General features: G+C 47.1%; 1 protein-coding gene across 1 annotated transcript; it reads left to right on the forward strand.

Moving 5' to 3' along the window:
- The first annotated feature begins 10,311 nt into the window (after positions 1-10,311).
- Positions 10,312-27,152, forward strand: Pdia6 (protein disulfide isomerase family A member 6). The gene is made up of 13 exons (XM_057766128.1): positions 10,312-10,406; positions 13,584-13,725; positions 17,615-17,672; positions 18,076-18,202; positions 20,441-20,547; positions 21,600-21,730; positions 21,978-22,092; positions 22,761-22,901; positions 23,494-23,578; positions 23,687-23,759; positions 24,034-24,192; positions 25,897-25,993; positions 26,716-27,152. Exons 1-13 carry the CDS (start codon positions 10,373-10,375, stop codon positions 26,782-26,784), a joined length of 1,338 nt encoding a protein of 445 aa, XP_057622111.1. The 5' UTR covers positions 10,312-10,372; the 3' UTR covers positions 26,785-27,152.
- The last annotated feature ends 96 nt before the right edge of the window (positions 27,153-27,248 follow it).

Genomic DNA, 27,248 nt, shown 5'->3' on the forward strand with positions numbered 1-27,248 from the left:
CGGCGAGTAGAGGTGCCCCCTGGTGGTCTCTCCCTGTCATTACTTCCACCAAGATAACCAACTTCAATTTCCTAGACCATTTCTGCTGAATGATTTTTGTTTGTTCTGTTGTTTTGTTTTCCAAGCCAGGGTTTTTCTGTGTAGCCCAGGCTGTCCTGGAACTCACTGTGTAGACCAGGCTGGCATCGAACTCACAGAGACCCGCCTTCCTCTGCCCCAAGTGCTGGGATTAAAGGTGTGTGTCAGCCTATGCCAGATGTTTGAAACGTGATTTGATTATATTTCCGCTACCTGCTACTTGCTAGTTATTTCTTTACCTGGGGCTTGCTACATACTTAATAAACTTACTCATTCAGATCTGGAAGTGGCAATTGTATATCATTCTCGGGATTAACCAGAACACCCCCACACCCAAGTCTCTTGGAGAAGGTATCTGTGTAGGAAGGAGTCTTCTCATGGGAGGGTAGAGGCTATATAGGAAAGGGAAGATACGCCCCATTAGGAGCTCCGAGTGGCTCCAGGGCCTAAAGGAGACCACAATTTCCTATCTGCCCTTGCACATCCAGCCAGTCAAGGGCACACAGGGTAGAGGCCTCGTTCTAATCTATTTGGTGCAGGTGTGTGCCTGTGGCCAGGTGCATGAGCCTGCCCTCTCAGGTACTGGACGCAGCAGGGATGCTAGAGACCTTATAAAAGCAGTGGCTTCTCTCCGGGGCAGCCTTCCAGAAAGTCACTCGATTTTCCCCACTCCACGAACGGAGACTCTCAGAAACCACCGTGCTTCCACAGGCTGGGCTGGGGTTAGGGTTCTTAGGAAAAACTCCAGAAAACAGTCTAGAAAGATCACTTAGAGAGGCTGATAAGGTGGTTCAATCAGGACCGTGCTCACTCTGCAAGCATAAAGACCTGAACCCACATAAAACTACTCCACACGGTTCTACATGCTCTCAAGATCAGCTCTGGGGAGACAGAGACAGGTGGATTTCCCTGGGGTTTGCTTCCAGCCAGTCTAGCTGAGGAGCCCCAGGCCCATGGGAGGCCTTGCCTCGAAAGGACAGCATTTCGAAGGACACTGGGGGTTCTCTGGATGCCACATCCACACACACAGATACACATGGGCCTGCATTTAGAAGAGGGAGGTGGAGACAATGAGATGGCCCAGTGGGTAAAGGTGTTGGCTAGCAAACCTGTGGACCTGAGTTCAATCCCCAAGACCCACGAGGTGGGAGGAGAGAACCAACTCACAAAAGTTGTGCTTCAGCCTCCATACACATTCCCTGGCATGTGTGCACCCACATACACACATGCAAGTAGATGAATAAATACTATTTCATTTTAAAGGAAAGGAAAATCTACGGCTCTTCTGCAAGATGCTCCCAGGGCCCTGCAGAAGGAACAGCGTGAAACTTCCCAGCAAAGGGCACTTGGCGCCACCTGGTGGTCTTCATGATTATAACACCAGTGTGGTAAGTACAGCCCCACCCCCAAGAACGGTCAATAGAGAAGACTGTGCCCCTTCAACCGGAATTTAATATTTGCTGTCTTACAAGTTCACTGGCTCAAATAATCCAGCCCAAACGAGTGAAAGAGGGACACTGATATCTGTCATTTTGTCATTTGTACATTTATTCTTCAGTCATTGCCATTTGTTCCTCTGGTGCTAGGAGCGGGGAGGGAGGGAGAGGATATAGCTCCTCTAGGTGAAGTAACAAAGTTATAGCTACTGTCTTGGTCTTGTGTGTTGAGCACAGCAGGAGGTAGATGGGGCTTCTACAGAGTAAGAAGTCATTAGGAAGATGGGGAAGGATGGGATGGGAGAAAGGACACTTCTAGAAGAGGTGACAGGTTAACATCAAGGCTTGGACTTAAAGGAATAGCAGGAGTCAGCCAAGGGCAAGGAGGGGCCAGGGAGCTAGGCGTGGTCAGGGAGGGGGACCTTCCTTGCCTGACCCTTGCCTGAGGCTGGTAGCCTCCCCACGGTGAAGCCACCAAGCCACAGAAAGTGATGTATGCCCTCACAGATGACCAGAAGGCCCGCTTAGCCAGGGTTCTCATCCTCAAGGACTCCAAGGTTCACTGTTCCAAGTGAGAATCAGCACGGGGACACAAGGACAAGCGGGCAGAGTAAGACGACCAGTTGACTCTGCTCCTTTGTTGGTGTCCTGTTCCAGGACCTGGTTTGTGCTCTGCAACTGTCTTGTGACCAGACATCTAGATTAAAAAACTTTCACTTAAAGAGCTGATTGTTCTGTAAATAAACACATCTGTCACAGGGCTGGGCTCAACAGCTCTGACCCCGAATATATAAGGCCTTGGGTTTAATCCCAGACCACAAAATAAAACAGTCAGAACTTTGCTCGCTTTGGCATAGCTTTATTTATTGGTATGCTTTGAAAAAAAGAGAATAAAGAAGAGGAGGAGGAAGAAGAGAAAGAGGAAGAGGAGGAGGAGGAAGAGAGGAAGGAGGAAAAAGAGGATGAGGAAGAAGATGATAAAGAGGAGAAAGAGGAGAAGGAAGAGGAGGAGGAAGAAGAGGAAGAAGAGGAAGAGGAGGAGGAGGAAGAGAGGAAGGAGGAAAAAGAGGATGAGGAAGAAGAGGAGAAAGAGGAGGAGGAAGAAGAAGGAAGAAGAGGAAGGGGAAGAGGAGAAGGAGAAGGAGGAGGAGGAGGAGGAGAAGACGAAGAAGAAGAAGACGAAGACGAAGAAGAAGAAGACGAAGAAGACGAAGAAGACGAAGAAGACGAAGAAGACGAAGAAGACGAAGAAGAAGAAGAAGAAGAAGAAGAAGAAGAAGAAGAAGAAGAACAACAACAACAACAACAACAACAACAACAACAACAACAACAAGAACAAGAACAAGAACAAGAAGAACAAGAACAAGAAAAACAAGAAGAACAAGAACAAGAAGAACAAGAAGAACAAGAACAAGAAGAAGAAGAACAAGAAGAAGAAGAAGAACAAGAAGAAGAAGAAGAACAAGAAGAAGAAGAAGAAGAACAAGAAGAAGAAGAAGAACAAGAAGAACAAGAACAAGAACAAGAAGAAGAAGAAGAACAAGAAGAAGAAGAAGAACAAGAAGAAGAAGAAGAAGAAGAACAAGGACCTCTCGATCTCCAGAGAGCTCTGGGGAAGGTAGAAATGGAAAGAAACAAAAATGGAGGAGAAGGAGGTTGTTACACTACCAAGGCCAGAAATGTTGGAGCCTGGGCAGTATTTAGGGTTTTTGTTGAAGTTTTTTTTTTAACTATGTGTGCATGTATATATGTGTACATATGTGTGTATATGTATATATGTACATGAGTATATATGTATATATGAATGCAAGCCTGAAGGTAACTTTCAAGAGTTGGTTATCTCCTTCCCTCCTGAAGTTCCAGGAGCTGAACTCAGGTCACCAGCCTTCGGCAAATGCTTTTATCCATTGAGAAGTCCTGTTGGCCATGTTTTTCTGTTATTTTAGTTTTTTGAGACAAGGACTATGCAGCCCTGAGTGTCCAGTTACTTGACATATAGACCAGGCTGGCCTCTGTCTCTGTCTACCAAGTGCTGGGATTAAAGGTGTACACCAGTATGCCTGACCCAGATTTTTTGTTGTTGTTTTGTTTTGTTAGGACTGCATGTGGCCAAACTTGCCTCCAAAATGCTATATAGCCAAGGATAGCCTTGGATTAGTGATCCTCCTACCTCCACCTCCTGAGTGCTAGGGTTACAGGAATGGGTCACCATGCGTGGTTTTGTGTGGTACTGGAGGTGCAAGCCAGGCCTTCCTGCATGCCAGGCAAGCACTCTGGCAACCGAAGCAGGATCTGCATGCGTGGAAGAGAGAAGTTCTGCTAATGTTTCAGATCTGTGAATGAGGAAGAAAACTATGTGTAATAAACCCGTGCCTCTGACAAGAGCAGACACTGATAAGCCAGGAGCTTTTGTTTGCAAAGCCCAAAGTCAACATCCTTGTGGCTTTTGGCAAAGACATGGGCCACACCAGAGAAAGCAGGTATGTGTGTGTCTGAGAGCTTGGGGGACCGGAACAGTAACCAACTGCCTGGCCAAGGGGGACTGGCTGTGAAGCGCAGAGGAAGAACCACTGTCCTTGGTGCCCCTCCAGAAGAGGGTGTGATAGTTATTTTATTTGGTGCTGTGACAACAGCAGCTGGCTGAAGGAAGGGTTTGTTTTGGCTCACGGTTTGAGGGCACAGTCCACGGCAGGGAAGGTATCACAGGAGAGTGAGGCAGCTGGCTGTACTGCGTCCACAGTCAGGGAGACGCGAGAAGGATGCAGGGCTCAGCTTGATTTCTCGAGTTTATCCCAAGCCCATAGCGCGGTGCTGCCCACAAGTAAGGTGGGCAGTCCCCTCTCATCTAACCCAACCGAGACACTCCCTCACAATCAATCCTAGTTGATTCTAGAGCCTGCCAACTGACAGTATTGATTAGTACGTACGTACGTACGTACGCACACACACAGTTTTTAAAGAGAAATATGTAAATGCAACCAAAAAAAACCAAGTCAGGCCTAGCAGCTCACACTCATAATCCTATCACTAGAGGGGTGAGTCAGAAATCGCTAGTTTTGGGCTAGCCTAGACTTCTTAGCAAGACCCTGTCGCAAAATACTGAAAGAAAGAACGAAGGACAGAGGGAGAAAGTGTGAAAATTAAATTATAAGCAAAATCTTTATTTAAAAGCAAATTTGTTTTTCATAAAAATCAAGGTTGAGGGACTGGGGAGAGGGTCCAGTGGGTAAGAGCATTCCCTGCAAAACCTGCGGACCTGGGTTCTGATCCCCAGCACTCTGGTAAAAAGCGGAGCAGGGCTGGGTGATGGGGGAGGGAAGCGGCCAGAGCGCAGCAGGACCACTAGTGCTCTCTGGCCAGCCAGTTAGCTGGCAAAGCTGCGGGCTCCAGGTTTAGGGAGAGAGTCTCTCAAGGAGATAATACAGAGAGAAGTAGAAAAAGACACTCGACAGCTATGTTCCCGTGGGCATGCCTTCACGGGTACACACACGCACACACCTGTACAACTTAAACAGAGCATTACAGATATCATTTTTCTTTTGCTTCAGAACCTGCTATTACTCCAGAGGGCACTACAAAGAGGTTTGGTCCATGAACAATTTCAAGTTTTTTAATACCCTCACAGATAGGGTACAATTATTACAATACATATTTGGCAGCTATGGAAGCTGAGACCTAGAAAGTCTGTAGCCCCTGGGGATACTAAGACAAGGAAGAAAGTCAGCACCGGAAACATATACTCGAAGGATCTAGCTAAGCTCTCTCTGTCAGGCCCCTGGATGAGTTCATTCGCCCCCAGAGAGGAAGGATGTCTGGTCTGCCTCCTGCTTCCCCAGCAAACATAGAAGGTACTCTTGTCCATCAACCTCAGAGTCCATGGCCCAGTAAGAACAAGAAGTTCAGGACCAACAAACCCTGTGCTTTCTATGGGACTGGAATGAATGGAGGCCCTGGACAAAGGAAAAGAGTCTTAAGGTGATAGCCTGTCCCACACTGCAGTCCCCTTTGAGGGTTCTCCATGGTGTAAGGCCTTAGCTTGGTGTCCTAGTCAATGTTTGATTGCTGTGAAGAGACACCATGACCTCAGCAACTCTTAAGAAACAAAGCATTTAACCGAGGCTGGCTAACAGCTCAGAGGTTTAGCCCATTACCATCAAGGTGGGAAATACAGCAGCACACAGACACGGTGCTGGAGAAGGAGCGAAGAGCTCTACATCTGGACAGAGATGGCAGCAGAGAGAGACTCTGGGCTTGGAATGGGCTTTTTGAAACCTCAAAGCCCATCCTTAGTGACATATTTCCTCCAACAAGGCCACACCTCCTAATACTTTCAAATATCTCTCGCCAGGCTGGAGAGATGGCTCAGCGATTAAGCTCACTGGTTGCTCTTCCAAAGGACCTGGGCTCAACTCCTAGCTACCACGTGGTGGCTCACGCCTGCCTGTAATGAGATCTGGTGCCCTCTTCAAAGAGTACCACTCCCTAGTGGCCAAGCAGTCAGCAAACTCAGCGACTCAAAGGTTCACACTTTCTATGATCGCTGTTGATGGGCACTTGGGTGGCTTCCCTGGGCCATCAGCAGGCTGGCAGAGTGCAGTGGTGAAAGGCCCACACGGTCTCCGTCTCATCTTCCTGCCCATCCACAGGCCATTGGCAAGGAAACGCCTCATGTGTGACAGACTGTTTGCATTTCAGCTTAAGAGACCTAGTGCTGGCAACACCTCACAACCCTAGATGAAAATCCCCAGCCTGGGGCCACTGACAAGTGGCTATCCAGGCAGAGAGCTTGCATTAAATTATGACAGAAGTGGCTGAATGGCACACATTGGCTGTTCTGCACCAGCTGTGGGTCAAGTCAGTGACTGTCAACCTGTGGGTCGTAACCCCTTCTGGGTTGACCAACCCTTTCACAGGGGTAGTATATCAGATATCCTGCATATCAGATATTTACGTTATGATACATAACAGTAGTGCAATACAGTTAAGAAGTAGCGATGAAAATACTTTTATGATTGGGGTCACCACAACATGAGGAACTGTATTAAATGGTCACAGCATGAGGAAGGTTGAGAACCACTGATCTAGATGCTACTGGAAACACAAAAGAAACCAAAAGTTTCTACTCTGGCTCTTCTTAAACAAGGTCTTTGAATCTAAAAGCTGAAGTATAAAAGAGACTTTGAGGATACAAAAGAAACCCTCACCCATAAATTCCTTCTCGTCTTCTGTGATCGGCAAATTATCAAAGTGACACAATCTAAAGGGAGTCTCAGTGAGGTATTGTCTGGATCAAGGCGGTCTGTGGACCTATCTGGGAGGTTATCTTGACTGTTCTCTGATATAGGAAGACATGCCCACTGTGGGTGGCACCATTCCCTATGCAGGGAATCCTGTATATAAATATATAAATATAAATCCTGTATATAAGTGGCGAAAGGAAGTTGAATTCATGCATGAATGCGTTCACTCTGTGTCTATATTAAACAGCACAGAAAGCATCACACGAAGAAAGAACAAAATCCTCACAGAAATCTTTAACAGTGTTATGAGGGATTAAATCACTGATTCCAACTGACCCAGACAACAAACAGTACTATAAACATCACTGTTTATCAACCAATATCCATAAATGAGTATTCATTTTAGAAAATGGCTTTCAATATGTTTCATGCCTGTTTACGTGGTACTGGAAATCAAACCCAGGACCTCCTTGCACGTGAGGCAAAGCGCTCCGCCAACCAAACTACAGCTCCATGGGTCCTATCTGTGAGGTCCATGGGGCCAAGCTTACGATACTGGGCACAGTTGTGCACACTGTAGAGATTCAGAAAGTCTGTGCTGAGTGAAAGAACCAACTCTACTGGGAAGGGATCATCACGTCTCTTATAATTAAGAAAACAAGACTAGAAAAAAAAATGCATCCAGTATCCCAGAGCCACAGCGCTCAGATGTAACACTAGTCAGGATGGGCTGGGGTTTGCCGCAGTAAGTAGGGAGCTGAACTTTGGGGCTTACTCCCATGCCCTGTGTCTCTTATAGCCAAGCTTCCACCCTGCTCCACAGGACATCACAGGTCTCAGGATGAAGGAGCCCCTCTCAGTACCGCTGATCTCACACAGTGGGGAAGGGCACCCACAGCCCAGCCATGCACTGCCTGATTGGGCTTGGAGGCCTCACACCTCACTTGGGCTCACATTAATAGAACTAGAGCGAGCAGGATGCAAATTACCCATCAGGAGCAGGAGCATCAGGTGGGGGGGGGCTCCCGTGAAACACATTGTAACAATTCCCCTCAGGTAAATCACTGAATTACCACAATTACCCTCCTAGCTTTAGTCTCTAAGAACTGAAGATATTATCAATGCTTCTTGCAGTATTAACAAGAAAGGAAAAACAAACATATCTGTCAACAGAGGAATGGGTAAAGAAAACATCCATTCCTGCAATGGGAAATCGTTCAGCCTTAAGGAGAAATGAAAGTCTAACACACGTTACACCATGGAGGGACTTCGAAAGCACGTCGAAAGCACGTATGGCGGCATACATACACCATGCTGTATGTGGTAGACAGACGATAAAGGATAGAAATGACAAAGCACTTACGTTTTAGAAGCTGGAAAGTATGCTGACCAGGGACGCGGGAGAGGGAGGAATGTAAAGTTCTTAGAGGCAGAATTTCAGTTTAGAACGATGAGAAATCTGGGTGTGGATACTGGTAACGGCCACAGACGGCTGTGAGGAGCTGGGGGCGTAGCTCAGCGGCGGAGTGTTCTCGTGCATGTGAGGCCTTGGGTCTGATACTCAGTCCTGTGAGAAAATGCAAAGCAGTGAAGCACGATTAATAAAGAACTCAGAGAGAGAAATTGGGGTTCAGCCTGATGGTCAGAAGAACCAAACAGCCAGCCACTGGCTCTTACCTTGACCTCACTCCGAAAATAGTGATCCTGCTTCCAGGAATCTCAGAATAAGACTGAGCCTGAGAGCTGTCTCCTCCCGTTTTATAATCCTCTCTAGGGCTGGGATTAAAGGCATGCACCGCCCAGTTTCTATGGCAACTAGTGTAGCTCCTGGGACTAAAGGTGTGTGTTACCACTGCCTGGTCTGTAAGACTGACCAGTGAGGCTGTTTTACTCTCTGATCTTCAGGCAAGCTTTATTTATTAAAATACAAATAAAATGTTACTACAAAGCAGCAAATTGTATGTACATTTTACCACAGTGAAGAAGCAAAAACAAACAAAAAGATTAATTCTGGGTTCCACGGTATCAGGGTCTTCATTGAAGCAGAACCAAAGAACACAGCAGCATACTGTGCCTTTGTCTCCCTGACCTCTGTGTCGGCTGTGTGCTCCCAGGCCAGTGGCTGTGCCTCCAGCAGTACCCAGCACAGTCCAGTCTTCTTAGTTTGTTTTCTATTGTGATAAAAACACTGACCAAAGGCAGTGTGGAATAGAAAGAGTTAACTTAGGTTAGAGTCCATCATCAAAAGACAGGGGCAGAAACCTAGAAGCCGGAAACTGAAGCATAGACCCCAAGGGAACCCTGCCTCCTGGCTTGCCTCCTAGCTCAAGTTCAGTTACGGTTCTTAAACACACTAGGACCACCTGTCCAGTGGTGGGCTGGGTCCTCCATCATAGATTATCAACCAGCCAATCTAAAAAAAAAAAAAAAAAAAAAAAAATACCCACACAGACATACCCATTGGGCCACATTGATGGAAGCAATTCAATTCCTGGAGGTCCCCCTTCCTCTTATTTGTGTCTAGTTGACAGAGGCCACAGAGGGGTTACTGCTTAGTGGCTTGTTCCTCATGACTTGGTTAGCTTAAGTTCTTATAGTACTCAGGATCACCAGCCCAGGGATGAACCTCCTCCATCACTAATGAAGAAAATGCCCTACAGATGGATCTTAGGGAAGCATTTCCTCAATTGAGACTCCCTCCTTTCAGATAATTCTAGCTTGAGTCGAATTGCTATAAAACTAGCCAAGCACAGTCACGATGTGTCCCTGTGGCGGTCCAGGTCCACCCCAGGGCTTCGTGCTTTCTAGGCAAGAGCTCTACCAACAGAACGGCGTCCCCAGTCATTACTTTTAATTGTGTCTTACTGTTAGCCTTAAAACACCTTTGTAAATATTGTAGAGCGCTCTCTCTGCAGGTGATACAGTTTGGTTCCCATCCCCCACCGCCAAAACCGAAGAACCCTGCTCTTTAAGCTCTGAGGGTCACGAGGGTCACGTGAGTGAACAAGGCTTTGAAGTCACTTTAACAAAATAAAGAAATGTGGAATGAGTAAGCTCGGCAAATGGGTTTCACTGGATACTCAGTCCGCGTACAAAGGAATAAATATGACATTTAATAAGGTCGTAAACACACTTGAAGACCCGCGGCTATTCTCCCAACAGAAAGAGACAGGTCAAAGAGTGAGAACTGGAAGGGGCCACGAGGGAGGTCAAGAGGAACGAGAATGAGGGACTGGGAGAAATGAAGACCTCAGCCTTGGAGTCTTCAGTTAGCCCAGGAAAACTTATGGAGACAAGAGGGACTCGCAAGGACGTAGCCCGACCTCCACTGGTCCCACCCCTTTATTCCCCGCCCATCCCGACCTCGCCCCATCCCGCTCCGCTCCTCAGCTGGTCCCTGGCCCCACGGGGGGTGGGGGTGGGGACCCAAACCGGTAACCTCTACCCGGCCGCTTCCCATTGGCCATGCACGCGAGCGAAGTCCACAGAGGCCAATGAGCGGCGGCCACGGCGCGGCGAGCCCTTCCGGCCCGCCCCCGCGCGCCGGCGCACCGCCCGCTAGAAGCCGAGGGCGGGACGTGGGCGCGGCAGAGTCGAAGCGGCGGTGGCGCGGACAGAATGCGGCTTCTCGGCATGGCTCGCCTGGAGCTCGGTAAGCGCGGCCCTGCGAGCGGAGGCCGGGCTGGGGTTGGCCGGAGAGTCCGGGGCCGCGGAGCAGGCCCGAGTGGAGGGAACGGGGTGCCGGCCCGGCTTGGGGACTTCTTGGCCGGCGGGGACGGGGAGGCCCAGCCGGGCCCTCTGCAGGAGGCCTCGGGGAGTCGGGGACTCACTGCTTCTGCTCACCTCGAGCGCCGGCCACCACCGGTCCAGCTCAGCCTTCACTTTTAGGCGCGTGTCGTAGAAGTCTGACCTGAGATGCGGACTGAAGGTGGGCAGTGCCTTCCGAGGGAGGCCTCACCGCATGCCTTTGAACGTCCGCCTAGGTGCCCCGGAGTGATGGTTAGCGACCCAGTGGGTGAATTTTGGGGTCCCCTCCTTCCTCGGCTGGCTTTGTTCACGGCCCTAGAGTCTTTAGACAGTATTAACGCAGCCTAGATCATGACTGGAAAGAAAGAAAGATAGGTCCCTGCATTCGCTTTCATTTACTGTCTGTGAGACAGCGTGTTTTCTCACCTCTCTGCCAGTGTTCTTTTTATTTATTTATTTTTTTCTTTCAACCGTGTTCACCCTATGAGCGGTAGTACATGTTCAAGAAGTACTTGCTGGGTTACCGTAGAGAGCAGATGAGAGGGAAAAGATTTAATCTCTAGCTTTCCCCGTGAGTGGCTGGGAAAGTGAGCCTATCAATTAGCTCATTATTTTAATCAGGTAGTCAGCCCTCTTTTGGACACCCTGCTGCAGGCGGGTGCCAGGCAGAAATATTACAGGCGTGAATTTCTAACACCCTTAACGGCTGCGGAGATTGAATGGGAAGCCACAGATGGTCAAACCATCTGCACGCATGGAGTGTGGACCCCGGGAGTTCTGTTTCCCGGTGATGCTCATAGTCACTGTAGAGTGGCCCAGGGGAACTTGATGGGTCAGCATTGACCTACTCGCCCCCCCCATCCCCACCCGAGGAGGGGGGTGATGCTGGGAGAGCAGATATGAGGGGACAGTGTGTTTGATCCTGACCTGGTAGATCTTCTTGGAGCCATCAGTTGAGTAGACTGAGGCAGAATTGGGAGGTTCTGCTTCTCTTGGCCATTTGGGCAGGCATTCACGGGGATGGGCAGTGACTCCATGCCTCAGGGAGGGAAGCATTTCTTTTGCATGGCAGTTTGTTTTTCCTAGACGCTGCGGTTCAGTCTTCTGTCTGTACACTTTTGCCTAGTTCTCTAAAGAGCTTCCCTTAACAGATGGCTACCCAATTGAAACAACTTATCAAAGATCTAAGACCTAAACACCTTAAAAAACTTAGATTGACCACCAGTCAGAAGTAGATTGCAGCAAGGTTCTAGTGTGTCAGAGGTCTTTGTGTGACTTTGTGTGCAGTTTCCATAACTTCTGATTTTTTTTCTCCAGCTCTGAAATTTTCATAAGACATTAGTGTATCAAGCAAATATGAATTCATAACAATTTCATAAACAAGATAAATTTCTTGTAAAACAGTAGAACTCACTGGACACATCTTTAATTCCAGCACTTGAGACAAGCTCTACTAGTCCCTTGGCTGAACAGCACCATCCAATAGAAATACAATGATGCAAATGCTCTATGTAATGTAATCCTAAATTTCCTAGGTGCCACACTAAAGCAGAAGAGGTGAGGGCACTTTGAGTTAATTTTACGTAATGGCCTCATTTATGGTGGCAACCCCATTGGATTGTACGCTCTAATGATGTCCTAGCTGTCCCTATTTGTGGCTTTGTCGCAGTGGTGAGATCGACTACACGCATACTTTACAGGACGTATCCTGTCACTAAGCCCCGCTCATCTGTACTTAACCTGTCATGATTTCAGCACATGCTCAGTATGAAAGTATTAATAAAATTTGTTTTCTATTTTCTCTCCAACTCTTTGGAATCCCCTTTATTCTACACAGGCTTGCTCGCCCCAGTTCCTCCTTACGAAGCTCACTGAAAGAGTTGTCTGGACTTACTGCCTCCTCTCTCCAATCCTCTGCCCACTAGCTGCTGGTTAATTTTACTGTCACAGTTGCCCAGGTGCTCACAGACAACTTTGTCATTAAATGCAGTAGTAAGCTTCAGCCTATCTTGCTGTCCCCTGGTAGTATGTTGATTGTCTCTCAGTCCATACTTCTTGGTTTGTGTGACATCACTCTTAGTAAAGGCCACTTTTATTTCATAAGTTTCTACAATATTGACCCCATCTATAATTCAAATGCAGTATATTTCTTAGACATTTATATTTGGATATATTAGCTGTACAGAATAGTGGGTTTCCTTGTGACATTTTCATGCATGTACATAATGTACTTTGGTCATATTCATACACACACACCATTACCCTTTTCTATTTCCTGTCCCTCTGGTCCCATTCCTTTCTCTATAGTTCCCTTCTGTTGTGTGTTTGTGATGCGGGAGTGTGTGATGCGTTCTCTTGCGTGTAGAGTTGTATACGCCTGTGCCTGCATACGCAGAGGCCAAAAGGGCATGTTGAGTGTCTTCCTCTATCACTCTCTACTTCATTCCCGTGAGAGAGGGTCACTAAGTCAAAGGCTTACCTTTCAGCTAGGCTGGCCAACAAGCTTCCAGGATCCTTCTGCCCCTCTCCCCTTCTGTCCCCCCATGGTGGTGTTACAGGCATGTAAAGCCGTGCTCACCCCTTAATGTGAACAGTAAGGGTGCAAACTTGGATCGTCATGCTTGCATAGCAAGTGCTCTTAATCCACTGAGCCATCTCCCCTGCTTTTGCATCTTTAAAAAACAAATTGGATTCCATCAGATGCAGTGTTCTTGAATAATGTATCTGTGTATTCATGCCAAGGCATACATAACCAACGGCTTGGAAACAGGAGTTAGAGAGCCACTCTGCCACTTGGCATGTTTGCATTGACCGTACGTGGGTCTTTTCTTCCTGTGTTTGCTTATTTACAAAATGAGGATGATTCCTAGATTCTAGCTGTGAAGAATCAGGCCCTTCATTTGACATTGGAAGCAGCAACTGGCATGATTTGAGTGATCCATGCCCTTCATGCCCAGCACTGCAACAGGAAGGACCCAAGGGCAGGGGCAGGCCCAGGCTGTCCTCCTCAGCAGGGTCCTTGGGTTGGGGAATCCTGTACTGTGGGCCGTGCTGTCACTGCTGTGTTTTGTCGTTTGTCCAGGTCTGGTGAGCTGTGCCTTCTTTCTGGCAGTCAATGGTCTGTATTCCTCTAGTGATGACGTCATCGAGTTAACACCATCAAATTTCAACAGAGAAGTTATTCAGAGCAATAGCCTGTGGCTTGTAGAGTTTTATGCTCCATGGTACGTATTATAAAATAGTTACGCCTTTTAAAGATGGACCGGTTGATTTTGCTTTTATTTTGCCATAGCGTCACTTGCTCCAACTGACCTGTAATTATATAGACCAGGCTGGCCTTGAACTTGCTGTGATCCACCTGCCTCTGCCTCCCCAGTGCCAGGATTAAAGTTGTTATACCATCATGCCCAGCTATTTTTAATTGTGTTTATGTGCACATAAATACAGGTATCCTGTGTGGTCTAGGTTGGTCTGTAACCCTGGAGTTGTGTAGCCCAGACTGACCTTGAACATATATGTTCTTGCCTCAGCATCCTGAGAACTGAGATTACGGATCTATGCCACCATGTCCAAATAGTTGTAGACTAGGAGACTGGACTGCACATGTCAGTCTCTTGAAAACCTCAGAGATTGAGTCAGTTGTGGGGAAAAGGTTCTTACAGCCAAGCATGATGACCCGAGTTCAGTCCTCGGGACACACGGTGGAGCGAGGCCGGGGCTTCCATACCTACACAGAATGCAGTGCTGCACTGCGTGCTGGGTAAAGCCTGTGCTGGAAAGGAAAGCAAAGGCGCAGGAGTGGGAAGTGTGTGAAGTGTGCAGGGCTGTGGTGGCCGTAAAGTAGCAGAACATCAGACCCCTGCGAGCAGCTGAAGATGAGCTAAGCTCAGAAGTGAGCAGCATCTTGTTAGCTTCGGAAGGGATACTCTTAGTCACTTTTCTAGTGCTGTGGTAAAACACCACAACCAAGGCAACTTTCAGAAGAGTTTATTTGGGCTTATGGTTCAAAAAGGAGAGTCCGTAGTGGTGGAACCGAGGTGGCCAGCCAAAGGCATGGTGCTGAAGCGACAGAGGCAGCTGACTAGAGGTGGCATGAGTTGAAACACTCAAGGCCCACCACGGTGATACACGTCCTCAAGCAAGGCTGTGCCTTCTCAGCCTGCCCACACAGCACCACCAACCGGGCACGGAGTAGCACAATAACCAGGACTACGAGAGCATCACAGGATATGACACAAGGCAGGTTCTTAGCAAGTTGCCCAGGCTGGTCTTGAACTTGTTCCTTTGCCTTAGTCTTCCCAAATAGCCGGGATCACAGACCTGGGCTCATGGCATTCTTACCATTGGATCCCGAAGTCCTGAGTGGGTGCATTTTAGGGTGTGCCTGCTGAAAGTTCTGTTGTGGATGCTGAGACTGTTCTCAAAACTTAGCACTGCTTCTTGGGAAATTACCTAAGGGTCAGTCCTAACGTTCATGCCAGCACAATGCTTCTAAAGATTTTAAAATTAATTGCTGGTTTCCATCATTAGCCCATCTGAATTAGCCTGGCAAATAGTACTCGTACAGGCTGCTAAGTTATCAAATGGCTCTGGGAGGCGATTTTGCACACTCAGCTTCTTATGTCGTGGGTAGGTTCATTTGTTTTTGAGAGCTGCAGCACAAGAAAACATCCCCAGGAAACCTAGCAGATGGTGTGATCTCGACAGCAGGTTCTGGATGTGGTAGGCAACGACTATGCTGGCAGTTTTATGTGTAGTGTTCTGAGAAAATGTCTAATTAGAACAATTGCTTTCGGCCTTTTTCTGCTTGGTTTCTAACATCCCAGAGACAACTGTGGGTTCCCTCACAAAGTAAAGGCTTTAGATGTTGAACAGAGCAGAGTAGAGCATAATGGCACATGCTGTTAGTTCTAGCGCTCAAGAAGCTGAGGCAGGAGATGTGAGGAGTTCCAGGGCTACATAGCAAAAACTTTTCTTTAAAACACTTGGGAGGGGCTGGGCAGTGGTGGCGCACGCCTTTAATCCCAGCACTCGGGAGGCAGAGGCAGGCGGATCTCTGAGTTCGAGGCCAGCCTGGTCTACAAGAGCTAGTTCCAGGACAGGAACCAAAATCTATGGAGAAACCCTGTCTCGAAAAATCTAAAACAAACAAACAAACAAAAAAACAAAAAAAATAAAACACTTGGGAGGATCTTAAGTTCAACGTCAACCTTTGGACTACCTGAGACTCAAAAAGAAATGAAAGGACAGAGTGCAAATGAGGATCTGTCTACAGTGCTTGGGGCCAGAGGTATTTGGAGTTTTTCAGATTTTGAAGTATTTACACAGATTTTACCCACTGAACATCTCTAAAACTCAAAAACACAGAACTGGTGTCATGTAGTGCTCCAGAGGTTTCCTGTTGGATGGTTTTGCTTGGTTTTTACTTTTTGCAGCGCTGGGAGTTGAACCAGGACTGTGCTCACGCTGGGCCCTGAGCTGCATCCCCACCTCTGGATTTAAAATTTTAGGATTATGGATACTTATCTTGCATTTTTTTTCTAAACTAATAAATACCAAGAAGCATCAGCAAGTCTAACAGCTGTGTAATTCTAAAGATGTTGTACACATAAATGATGTTACAGTGTCTTCAGCAATTGTAATAAGAAAATAGCTGTGGTTTTTATTTATGGAAGCCATTAAGTAGTAGTAATCTCACCAATTTTGTGTAACACCATGAATAAAAACCCAGAGACAGAAATTGGGGTTCAGCCTGAAGGTCAGAAAAGCAAAACAGCCAGCCACTGACTCTTACCCCTACCTCACTCTGAAATAGCGAATCTGTCTCCTGGAATCTCATGAGACTGTGTGTGAGAGCTGTCTCCTCCTCTCTAGGGCTGGGATTAAAGGTATGCACCACCACTGCCTGGTTTCTATGGCAAACTGATGTGACTACTGGGTTTAAAGGTTTTTGTCACCACTGCCTGATCTAAGGATGACCAGTGGGGCTGTTTTAATCTCTGAACTTCAGTCAAGATTTATTTATTAAAATATAAGTGAAATATCATTATAACTCTAGATGTTTACATTTATAATAGAAAGAGCTTCTAAGTTTCTATTATTGCTAAGTTAGCAAAAAATGGATTAATTTTTATGTGCATAGGGCCTAACATCAGATTGAAGCCGTGTGTGCTCTAACCATTTAATTTGAATCCTCCTGTCTTAGAGAAACCGAAACCTAAGCCATGTGAGTATTTGACTTCCGGATTTAAGTGTCTCACCTAAGCAGCGAAGCATACATAAATGCATGTATTAATATGTTAAAGCACCGATTCAAGGCACTACTGCAGAATAACCTTGCTTAAGATGTTGGGACTGAGTTCAGGTCCCTCTAGAGTATTAATTACGTAGTGTCTTCATGGGAGCATGGTGGGGCAGGCAGGCTAGCTCTGGAGTCGTCATTTGCCAGTCTCTGTTTCTAGAATGAAGATAGTAGTGAAGTTCTGTCCTCAGCTTTACACAGATCCAGTGATGTCCTTAGAGCCCCAGGTAGAAGAGACGAGGAAAACCTTAAAATATTTACCATACTACCTGGTAGTAAACTACACTGTCTCTACACAGTGGGCATTGCACGGCCGTGAGATTGAGTGGTGAGGTTACTATGACCTTACTGGATGGTAGAAGTGGATTTCTGTCACACAGTATGCTGTGTTATAGTTCACAGCACATTGTGTTTGTTTGGCCTTTGAGAGAGGATCTCGCTGTGCTTGTCTTAGCTGTGCTGAAATTTACCGTGTAGACCAGGCTAGCCTTGAACTTGTGGTCCTGCCTCTGCCACCCAGGTACTGTCCTGACAGGTTTGTCCTGTCCTGCCTGAATTACAGAAGGTTTTGGTTGGTTTTACGGAATTAGTGCCTGCAAAAGGTTTGCCTGTGTGATTGTTGAGCGGTTATGGTTTGCTGGAGTTGTTAGATTTATGAGACACTGAGTACCCTAAGTACAGTCACTGGGCCTCTTGGTCCTTGTCTACCTTACAAGCTCCCGGCGCTGTGGGGTCCCGCACTGGTGGCTGCTTTATGAGCTGAAGGTCAAAGGATTTAACTGTCAACCTTATTTGTGTTTTGCCTCTCACAGGTGTGGTCATTGCCAGAGGTTAACACCAGAGTGGAAAAAAGCAGCCACTGCGTTGAAAGTGAGTGTCTGAGGCCGCCCATTCGCTGTGTGTTTAAATTTGAAGATGGGTTAGCTGGGAAGATAATTTGCATGATGAAGTCCTGAGTGCTGCCAAATACCATGTGGGGGAAGGGTGTGGGACAGATACTATTCTCATGTCATCAGGTTTTATTCTATCTGATTCCAAGCTAAATCATGTAATGATTTTAGCCATGCTGGTTCTGAAGTCTTTGGTTGTCCAGCTGTCCCCCAGAAACACTCCGCGTTGGCTGGACTTGCACCCATGTGCGACCTAAGTGCTCTTCTTTCCAGGCTAACCTCAGTGGTCCTTGTAACTTCACTGAGCTCTTTTTACCTTGTGTACTTGAGTCTGACAGGACTGTAGGGTAGGGAAAGGAGGTAACCTGTCTGTATTTCGTCAGGATGTTGTCAAAGTTGGTGCAGTGGATGCAGATAAGCATCAGTCCCTGGGCGGTCAGTACGGTGTCCAGGGATTTCCTACCATCAAGATATTTGGAGCGAACAAAAACAAACCAGAAGATTATCAGGGTAAGGACTCTACTCCATTCCCCTGTAGGCGACACCGTCTGTTACCAGTCAGCCTGGCTCCCGCAGGGACTTGACCTTGCTATCTGTGCTGATGGACAGCACTTAGTACCTCCTCCAGGTTTTGAGTATTAGCTTGTAGGTAAGGGGGTGTGTCCAGGCACGTGTGTACGTGAATGTCGGTTCTTGAGGGTGGTTTTAGGGCCCACTTAGCGCCATGTCTTTCCTATTACAGCTGTTTCATATTTGATGAAGATCTGTTTTCCTCCCTTCACTGTAAGACTAGAGACTGGCAAAACATAGTATTTGCCTATAGTCTTTATGCCTTAACGCATGCGCCATTGACTGGGAAACTATTATTAGTGTCATAAACTATTGATAATAGGTACTCCACATTCTCCCAGTTCTACAGATAAGAGAATTGTGTGTGTGTCTTAGGAGGCAGCCAGAGAATTCCGGCCCTGAATTCCCAGGATTAAATATTATCTTAGTCATACTGCTTTTAGAGCACCACTGGGGATGGACTGGCGTGTCTGTTGGTGAGCTGTGTTTGTACATTCAAGATTAAAGATTTGCTAAATATGACAAAGTAACTGATAATTGCGTATGTGAACAGAAGTGCCTGTGGGCTGAATCCCAGTCAGACTCGGCCTGGGGAAGTCCCAGGGCTGTGGAATCTAAAGAGTAAACTCAAGGCACAGCCTGCTATAACTGTCCCGCCTCTCCATGCTTGGGCCTCTGGTCCACACAGCACTTAACTGGTCTGACCTTACTGCTTTTCTGTAAAGGGACAGGAAGTCTGCCCATGCTACCAAAATGTAATTGAAATAGTACATGCCAAGGGTAGGGGATGCATACTTGGTAATAGTCTGCTTGGTAAATCTCTAGACTTGGGAGTCAAAATCCTTGAAGACAAAGCCTTGGATGCTTGGTTTCTTCTTGATGATGAGTTTTGTTTTCCAGAGTAAGCGTGTCTGTCTTTGCTTCAAAATGATAATTGGTTATAGTTTCGCTACTTGATGAAAACAGAATACTTAGAAGCATTCTGTATGGCTGTAGCTGTTTGTAAATAAGGCTGTTATTATACTTATTTATTGGTGGCATGAATGGACTTTAGTGCTCGTGAAGTCATAGAACCATTTTCAGGAGTTCTCGCACCTTCTACCACGTGGATCTCAGAAATTGAATTCAGGTTGCTTGGCTTGGTGCCAAGCACTTTTACCTACTGAGCCATCTCACCTGCCCTAAATAAGGTGTTTGGGACATAGTTCCACCTGGGACTTCATGGATTGGCAAGGCTGCTTTTGCACCACAACCGCAGAATCGAGTGGTTACAAGAGGCAGATTGACCCCGGAGATAGATAGTACTTGTATGTGTATGGCCTGCTGTGGGAAGAGTGGGTCAACCCTCTTTCCCTAGAGGGGTTCTCCTTGGGTACATTCTGTTCCATAGGGTGGGACAAGGACACTGGCTGGGATATAGCGCTATCTGTGGCAGAGATGGAGGGCTGCTCTCATGTTGAGTCTGGCCCTTCAGTTAACTGAGCGCTTCCTAAGTGTTCTCTCCGTACAGTTTAGTAGGTGCGTGACCATAAAGCAGCTTTCTTTCCCTATCCATGTGTCCTTTATAAGCTAGGCAGTCGGAGGCCAACAGTAACTAACAGTAGAGTAGAACTATGGAAGTTAGTGGCTGCGGTCTCGCTTCAGAGAGCTGAGACAAACCATATTCTTGGACTGTGGCCGAGTGGACCATAGAAGATAGGGGCCACAGGTCAGGGGGTTCCTCTAGTGTTTCCCTTCTTATGTCATGTTGGAGCTCCATTAGAGCTTGGCCTTTCAACTTTGAGGGTGGCTTCAAGTTATGTATGCCGTGTCCCATGTTCCTCTCTTCCCATACTCTCCTGTCTATTCTCTGTGTCGTAGAAAAGGTTTGTTGACGTTCTCCGCGGTATTTGGGAAGTTTTCCCATCTTCCTGACCAGCTGTCAGCGTGTCTTCCATGCTCATATTGTCCATTCAGAAACATGAGATTTTCATTAGAAGATGTGATTTTTCCAGACGGTGGACAGGGAACTGAAGAAACTGGTATTTCGAGTGGGGAGTCTAGGGCAGAGTGCATTCTGGGAGAGTGCCACAGTGAGTGTGTGAGGCCTGATCACCATCAGTTGCTGACAGATGTGGAGTTATGCGGCCCTTGTGCAGAAGGCCAGTCTGAGACTGCCTTTCCCTTGCTGTCCCACAGGTGGCAGAACTGGGGAAGCCATCGTAGATGCTGCCCTCAGTGCTTTGCGCCAGCTCGTGAAGGATCGCCTTGGTGGGCGGAGCGGTGGGTACAGTTCTGGAAAACAGGTAAGGCTGTGTGATGCTGACTTAGTGTGTCTTGGTTTTCTGCCTGAATGTGTGTGTTCCTTACAAAGGGCACCATGTAGCCTAGGCTAGCCTTGGATTCTCTTTGTGGCCAAGGATGACCTTAAATTCTTCTATTTCTACCTCCCGAGTTCTGGGATTACAGGAGTGTACACTCTACCCACCTGTTCTTTGTCATCCTGAGAGTTACATGGCAAGACCTACTTAGTCACAGTCTGAGAATGTCCCTAGCCTGGAATGGGGAGCTGGAACTACACAGTGAAGAAGGACCATGCCGGGGGCGAAAGGCTCTGGGATCTTATGACCTTCCCAGTCCCGAGAGAATAGAGTCCTGCACTCACTTTCCAGACTCTTTTTGTGAGAGTCTGGAGTAGGTGGGGAGTTCTGCAGGGTAAATAGGAAGAGGAAGAGAAACAAGTTCCTGTTCTAGGATTTGTGCTCCATAGCTTGACTGTGATGTGCCCTTAGAAATGAAGCTGTTTATAAAACGGCTCTCTGCCCTAAGGGCCAGACCAACTTAGACAGCCTTAGCCCTACTCATAGGTGACTTTGTTGCCTTGCTTCTGCCATGGCGATTAACCTGACGACAGGCATAGCAGAGTGATCAGCACCATAGGTCTGCCTGAAGAAAATTCAGGTCTAAGGGTGTAGATTCGGCCTAGTCCTTGCCTGTCGTCAAGTCCTGGGAAGATGAAGCACTGGTGTCAGCTGTTTGAAGGATCTGGACTGCGAAGGTGAACATAGAAACAGTTGTGTCTGCACAAAGCTCTGCTGGAGCCTTCATTGAGCTCTTCATAAACACAGCAGGTGGAAGAATTCAAGGCAGATCATACGTTATTCTGAATGTAGCAAGAAGTGTTACTGCTACCAAGCAAAAATCATCGTGAGGAATGCTTCCCATTCAGTCATTAGTGTTTTCATTTATTTGCTAATGAGCAAATCAAAACCTTGATTACCTTGTAAGATGATTACTTGCTGTAGTGGTATTCATTTTTGACCAGGTAGTAGTTTAACATTTCCTGTTGCTGTGACAGGGCAGAGGCGACAGTTCAAGTAAAAAGGATGTGATAGAGCTGATGGATGACACCTTTGATAAGAATGTCCTTGACAGTGAAGATGTTTGGATGGTTGAGTTTTATGCTCCATGGTGCGGACATTGCAAAAAGTAAGTGCCTTTGACCAAATAAGTGTATTCAGTCATGGTGCTTCCGGTAGTAGTCATCCGGCTCCGAGCTGTGCTATTCCCAGATTCAGCCAGGGCCTGGCTAGTGTCCAGATTGGGGGACAGGTGCATCATCCCTTTGGTGAAGCCACCAAGATGTGTTTGAAGTGTGAAGGCCAGAATGTAGAGTTCAGTCGGTGTGAGGACCTGTGCTGTGGGCTCACTGTGCTTCTCAAATGGGTTTCTGTAGCCTGGAGCCAGAGTGGGCGGCCGCAGCCACAGAAGTGAAGGAGCAAACGAAGGGGAAGGTGAAGCTGGCAGCTGTGGATGCCACCGTGAATCAGGTTCTAGCTAGCCGATACGGGGTGAGTGTGTTTACGACTCATTTACTTGGAGAAATACTCAAGATTTTCAACAGCTGTTTGACCCCTGGCCTCCCTTTGAAGTAGGCAGGGAAGTGTTTAAGCACTTGTAGATGAAGAGATGGTGTCCCTAGCTGTCAAGTTGGTACTCGGGACTGGTGGGTTAGTGCACATCACTCCACTTGGCCTCTGCTTGCTCTAGGTTTTACAGGTGTTCTCATTTGACTTTTGAAATTGATCTTCTTGTTCTGGAGTATGCAGACTGTATTAAATACCCAGAGCTTGGACAGGGTTTGAACTCCTCAAGTAATGAAACTGACCGGTTTCCAGCTGGGAACTCCCCCACCCCCGTTTTGATGATTTAAGCCATGGTGTACGCTAGGCAAGTGCTCCACCAAGTGCTCCACCACGGTGCCAAGTTCCCAGCACTTACGTATTTATTTTTGAGGCTGTGTCTTATTAAGTGGCCCAGAGTGGCTCCAACTTGTGATCTTTGCTTCAGCCTCCCAAATAACTTGAATTACAGGTATGTACCCATGCTTGACTGGAGCATATTTTTGTGATAGTGAAGTGTCTGTGAAGTGGTTTTAGAAACCATAAAGATTGTGGGTTTATTGTTATTATTCAATTTTCCATTTTAAAACATTGTGGTTGTTACTGTACTTTAACAGATTAGAGGATTCCCTACAATCAAGATATTTCAGAAAGGCGAGTCTCCTGCAGACTATGATGGTGGGCGGACAAGATCAGACATAGTGTCAAGGGCCCTCGATTTGTTCTCGGATAATGCCCCGCCTCCAGAGCTGCTCGAGGTAAAGTGCTCCCCCTGGTGGTGAGGAAGCTCCCATCCGCTGTGAACCCTTTATATCTGGGTGAGCTTTTGCTTTTGACCGTATAGCCCAAACTAGCCTTGAATTCACAGCAGTCTTCCTGTTTCTGCCCCACAAATACTGAGATTATAGACATGTGCCCCAGTGATTTACTCCCTTTCTTTAATTTACTACTTTTGGGGATTAAAATACTATACAAAACCTCACCTGAGTGGATTCCATCACCTGGGCTGTTGGAGCCCTGCCCGGCTCTGCCCAGCTCTGCCCTGCACTGGCCTTCAGGGCAGACACCTCCAGTTCTCACAGCAGCACCGAGAGGGAAGATTACTCCCGCCTTTTGAGAAAACAGACACAAGAGCCTCGCACTGTGTATGCCTTATGCACAGACATGTGACCTATTTATTCAGCTGTGGCAGGCCAGGCTGTACCAGGCCTTTGCAGTTTTAGAGACTGCTTAGGTGGCCTAGGAATGAATGATGGCATGCATTTCCAGAGGGTTCTAGATGGCATTTCTGTGTGAGGAGACATGTAGGGATCTCTTTGTTGCGTTCACAACTGCCCTGTCTTGGTGCAGATAATCAACGAGGACGTTGCCAAGAAGACATGTGAGGAGCATCAGTTGTGTGTCGTGGCCGTGCTGCCCCACATCCTGGACACTGGTGAGCACAGGCTGGGTCTCATTGCTGCCGCTGCCTCTACCACTGCTCAGAGTACTTCCTGACTAAACTGATTTTATTTCGCCCTCCATGTTCTTGTCTGTAAATCAGGGGCTGCAGGCAGAAACTCTTACTTGGAAGTTCTCCTGAAACTGGCTGACAAATACAAGAAGAAAATGTGGGGGTGAGTTCTGAAGCTCAAAGTCTGACCTCTGTGAACGGGGTGCAGACCTTCCTGCCTCTTGCCTCGAATGTTCTTTGCAGTGTGTGCCTGTTTGTCTGCTTGTTACTTACCAGTCCTGAGATTTAAGTTTAGGTAGCACAGGAAATCTGTGGCTCAGTGGACGACAGCCTTGTAGGATCTGAGCACGTGCCCATCCCACGCTCCTAAGATTTGGATGTAACTTAGATCCTAATCCAAAAAGCGTCCTTACCCTAAAGCCAGTCTGCTTTCCCAGATGGCTGTGGACAGAAGCTGGGGCTCAGTATGAGCTGGAGAATGCACTGGGGATCGGAGGCTTTGGGTACCCTGCTATGGCAGCCATCAACGCACGCAAAATGAAGTTTGCTCTTCTCAAAGGGTCTTTCAGTGAACAAGGCATAAATGAATTTCTCAGGTAATATTTTCTTAGTTGTTTATTTTCTCATTTGTTGGGTTTTGTTGATTTATATTGTTATGTGTCAACCAGGCAGTAGCAGAACTAGTTTGCATTTAAAACATAAGAGTAATTGGCTGGGTGGCAGTGGCGCACGCCTTTAATCCCAGCACTTGGGAGGCAGAGGCAGGCGGATCTCTGTGATTTCGAGGCCAGTCTGGTCTACAACAGCTTCTTCCAGGACAGGCTCCAAAGCTACAAGAAACCCTATCTCAAACAAACAAACAGCATAACAGTAATTGGATGTTGTAAAATTGAGCTTTCAAATCATTCCTCTCTCCTGTGGCAGGCATCCCACTCTCCCTGCCATGCTTGTCAGGTTGCACAGGTGTTCAGGCCTCACTCTAACTACAAGGTCTTCCAAGGTCTTGTGCGTGTCTCACCGTTCCCACCCTTAATTGTACTGGTATTGCTGACCTCAGGTCAGAACCCTTGGCTTTGGAATGTATGTGAAAATGAGGATCCTCCTACTATAGGCAAACATGGTGGGCTCTTAATTCCTAAGCCAATTTGCAGAGCTCTCCATCCTGCCCTGCTGTTCACCTCTTCCTAAAACTCATTCCATCAGTTCTTGGGCAAATACAAGCATTGACCTAGAGAGGTCAATTGTGTTTCCTCTTCCTGCTTTCTTTCTTGTTCATTTCTCAGCTTCCATGTGAAGTGAGGGTTTTTAACTTTCTGCTTGATAATAAAAGTTGGTGGCTGGCACTCTGCTGAGACTGCCCTGTAAGTGTGCCTGGGCCAGGGCCACACTCAGGCTGTTGTTCTTAAGCCATGTAGACTACAAGTTGTGCCGTGCTTAATCACAGTAGGGAATGTTGCATTGAAAACCTTCCTGTAAGTCCTGTAATGTCAGTAAGACATGAAGAGAAACTGCACAGTTCAAGCGGGAATAAGTAGAACCAGAGTGATGAATTGTTGTGTACCCTGGCTGTCCTGGAGCTCACTCTGTAGACCAGGCTGGTCTCAGACTCACAGAGATCCGCCTGCCTCTGCCTCCCAAGTGCTGAGATTAAAGGTGTGCACCACCAGTGCCTGGCTTAGTAATGAATTTGTTTCTTTGTGTAATGGTTTTCTTAAAAGTATTCTACAAAAAATAAATAGCATAAAACTAAAGAACCCAATGTAAAAGACAGGTTTTAGCCTGACACGGTGGTGCATGCTATTGTCTGTACACTCAGCAGGACCAGAAGTGCAAGACCAGCTTGGGCTACAGTAGTCTCAAAATGTCACCAACAGAAACACTCCACAAGACAGCATTCAAAAGTCCAGTTAGAGCTGGGTATGTGGATGCCTGTATCCAGCAGCTAGTAGAGGCCAGAGGATCAAGGATTCTCTCTGTTAGTATTTTTCAGTGTAGATGTTCACACCTTACTGGCAAACACTTGGTGCGTCTGCCCTCTCCAGCACCCGGCTGGCTAGCTGAAAGCATCACCTCACTAGTAATGAGCTTTTCAACTCATAGGATTAGCAGGCAAAGGGTCATGGGCAGCTTTTGCTGAGTGAACTTATTTTAAAAACACCCTCTCATCTTTTATTTATTTTTAAAAAAAGAAAAAGAAAACCTTAGAAGTGGTGCTTGACTTTATGGGTGCACGACACATTGCATTTCGACAGTTTACTCATTGGAAGTACATCTAAATGCGTTGGGTATTTTTTTCCAAGGGAACTGTCCTTCGGACGTGGCTCCACAGCACCCGTGGGAGGTGGTTCCTTTCCTACCATCACTGCCAGAGAGCCCTGGGATGGGAAAGATGGTGAGGTAAGTGGCAGTGAGGGGCTCTTCTCCCAGCTTGTGTCTCTGTGTCTGGAAACCGCGTCCACCATAGCCAGCATGCACCACGCCTGGCTGGCTTCGGTTTTAGAGAAAGACAGTTGTACTAAAATCATGATTTGGGCTGGAGAGGTGGCTCAGCAGTTAAGAGAACTGGCTGCTCTTCCCGAGGACCCAAGTTCAATTCCCAGCACCCACACGATGGCCTACAGCCATGTGCAACTTCAGACCTGTGGGATCCAGTGGCCTCTTCTGGGTTCCCCGGGCATTTTGTGCACATGGTGCATAGACATGCATGCAGGCAAATACTCATACACCCACATAACATGTTTAGGAGTTAGGGGAACTTGGTTTCATGCCTGTAATTTCCACACTAGAACACTTGAAAGGCTGTGGCAGGAGGATTGCCATGAATGAGGTCAGACTTGAGCTAAAGAATGGAGCCCTGTTTCAAAAACTCAGACAGAAAGCTCGGGTGAGGCATCAGCTGTGGGACCCTGAGGTGGGAGGATTTCAAAGCCAGCCTAGGCTACGTTTGTCAGACTTTGCACCTGCACCTGCCCCCACCCCCACCGCCTTGTCCAGGTTCTCTGGTTTCCCATCCATGTTATAATTGGTGCAAGAACCAGGCTGGAATCTGGAATCTTGGAATTTGCTTTTCTGTTGAAACTGTTAGTCATTTGAGGCTCTAACATCCCTTTATGCCCCAGCTTCCTGTGGAGGATGACATTGACCTGAGCGACGTGGAGCTCGATGACCTGGAGAAGGATGAATTGTGAGGGCCACAGCAGCCTTCAAACTTCCTTTCTTGGGAGCAGGCAGTTTTTCCAGCAGAGAAGGTTCTGGTCAATGTCTGCTGTTGGCCGTTCCGAGCAGCACTTGCCAGCCCTGGAAACACTGCAACAGTGAACCTCAGCGTCTCAAGAAAACACTGAAGAATTCTATGAATTGTAGCCGTGAATTGGATTGTATTCTTTGGCATATTTTGAAGAAAACTGGGCTGTTAAAACATTTTCCCCTCCTCCTGACTGCTGCTTGACTGTTCTTGGAGGCTGTTTCTTATGTATAGGGTTTTTAAATGTGATTCCTTTGTTTGAATATTAATGGCTTTTTTCCATTAAAGAATAAAGTGATATTTTGGACAATGCTGATAATGTATGAAATTAGTAGCACATCATACAATTGGAGTCTGATGTTTAACCTGAAAACACCACCACTTCCCTGAAACAGTGTTTTTTATTTT

The sequence above is a fragment of the Chionomys nivalis genome, chromosome 1 (genome assembly GCF_950005125.1).
Source record: "Chionomys nivalis chromosome 1, mChiNiv1.1, whole genome shotgun sequence".
Lineage (NCBI taxonomy): Eukaryota > Metazoa > Chordata > Mammalia > Rodentia > Cricetidae > Chionomys > Chionomys nivalis.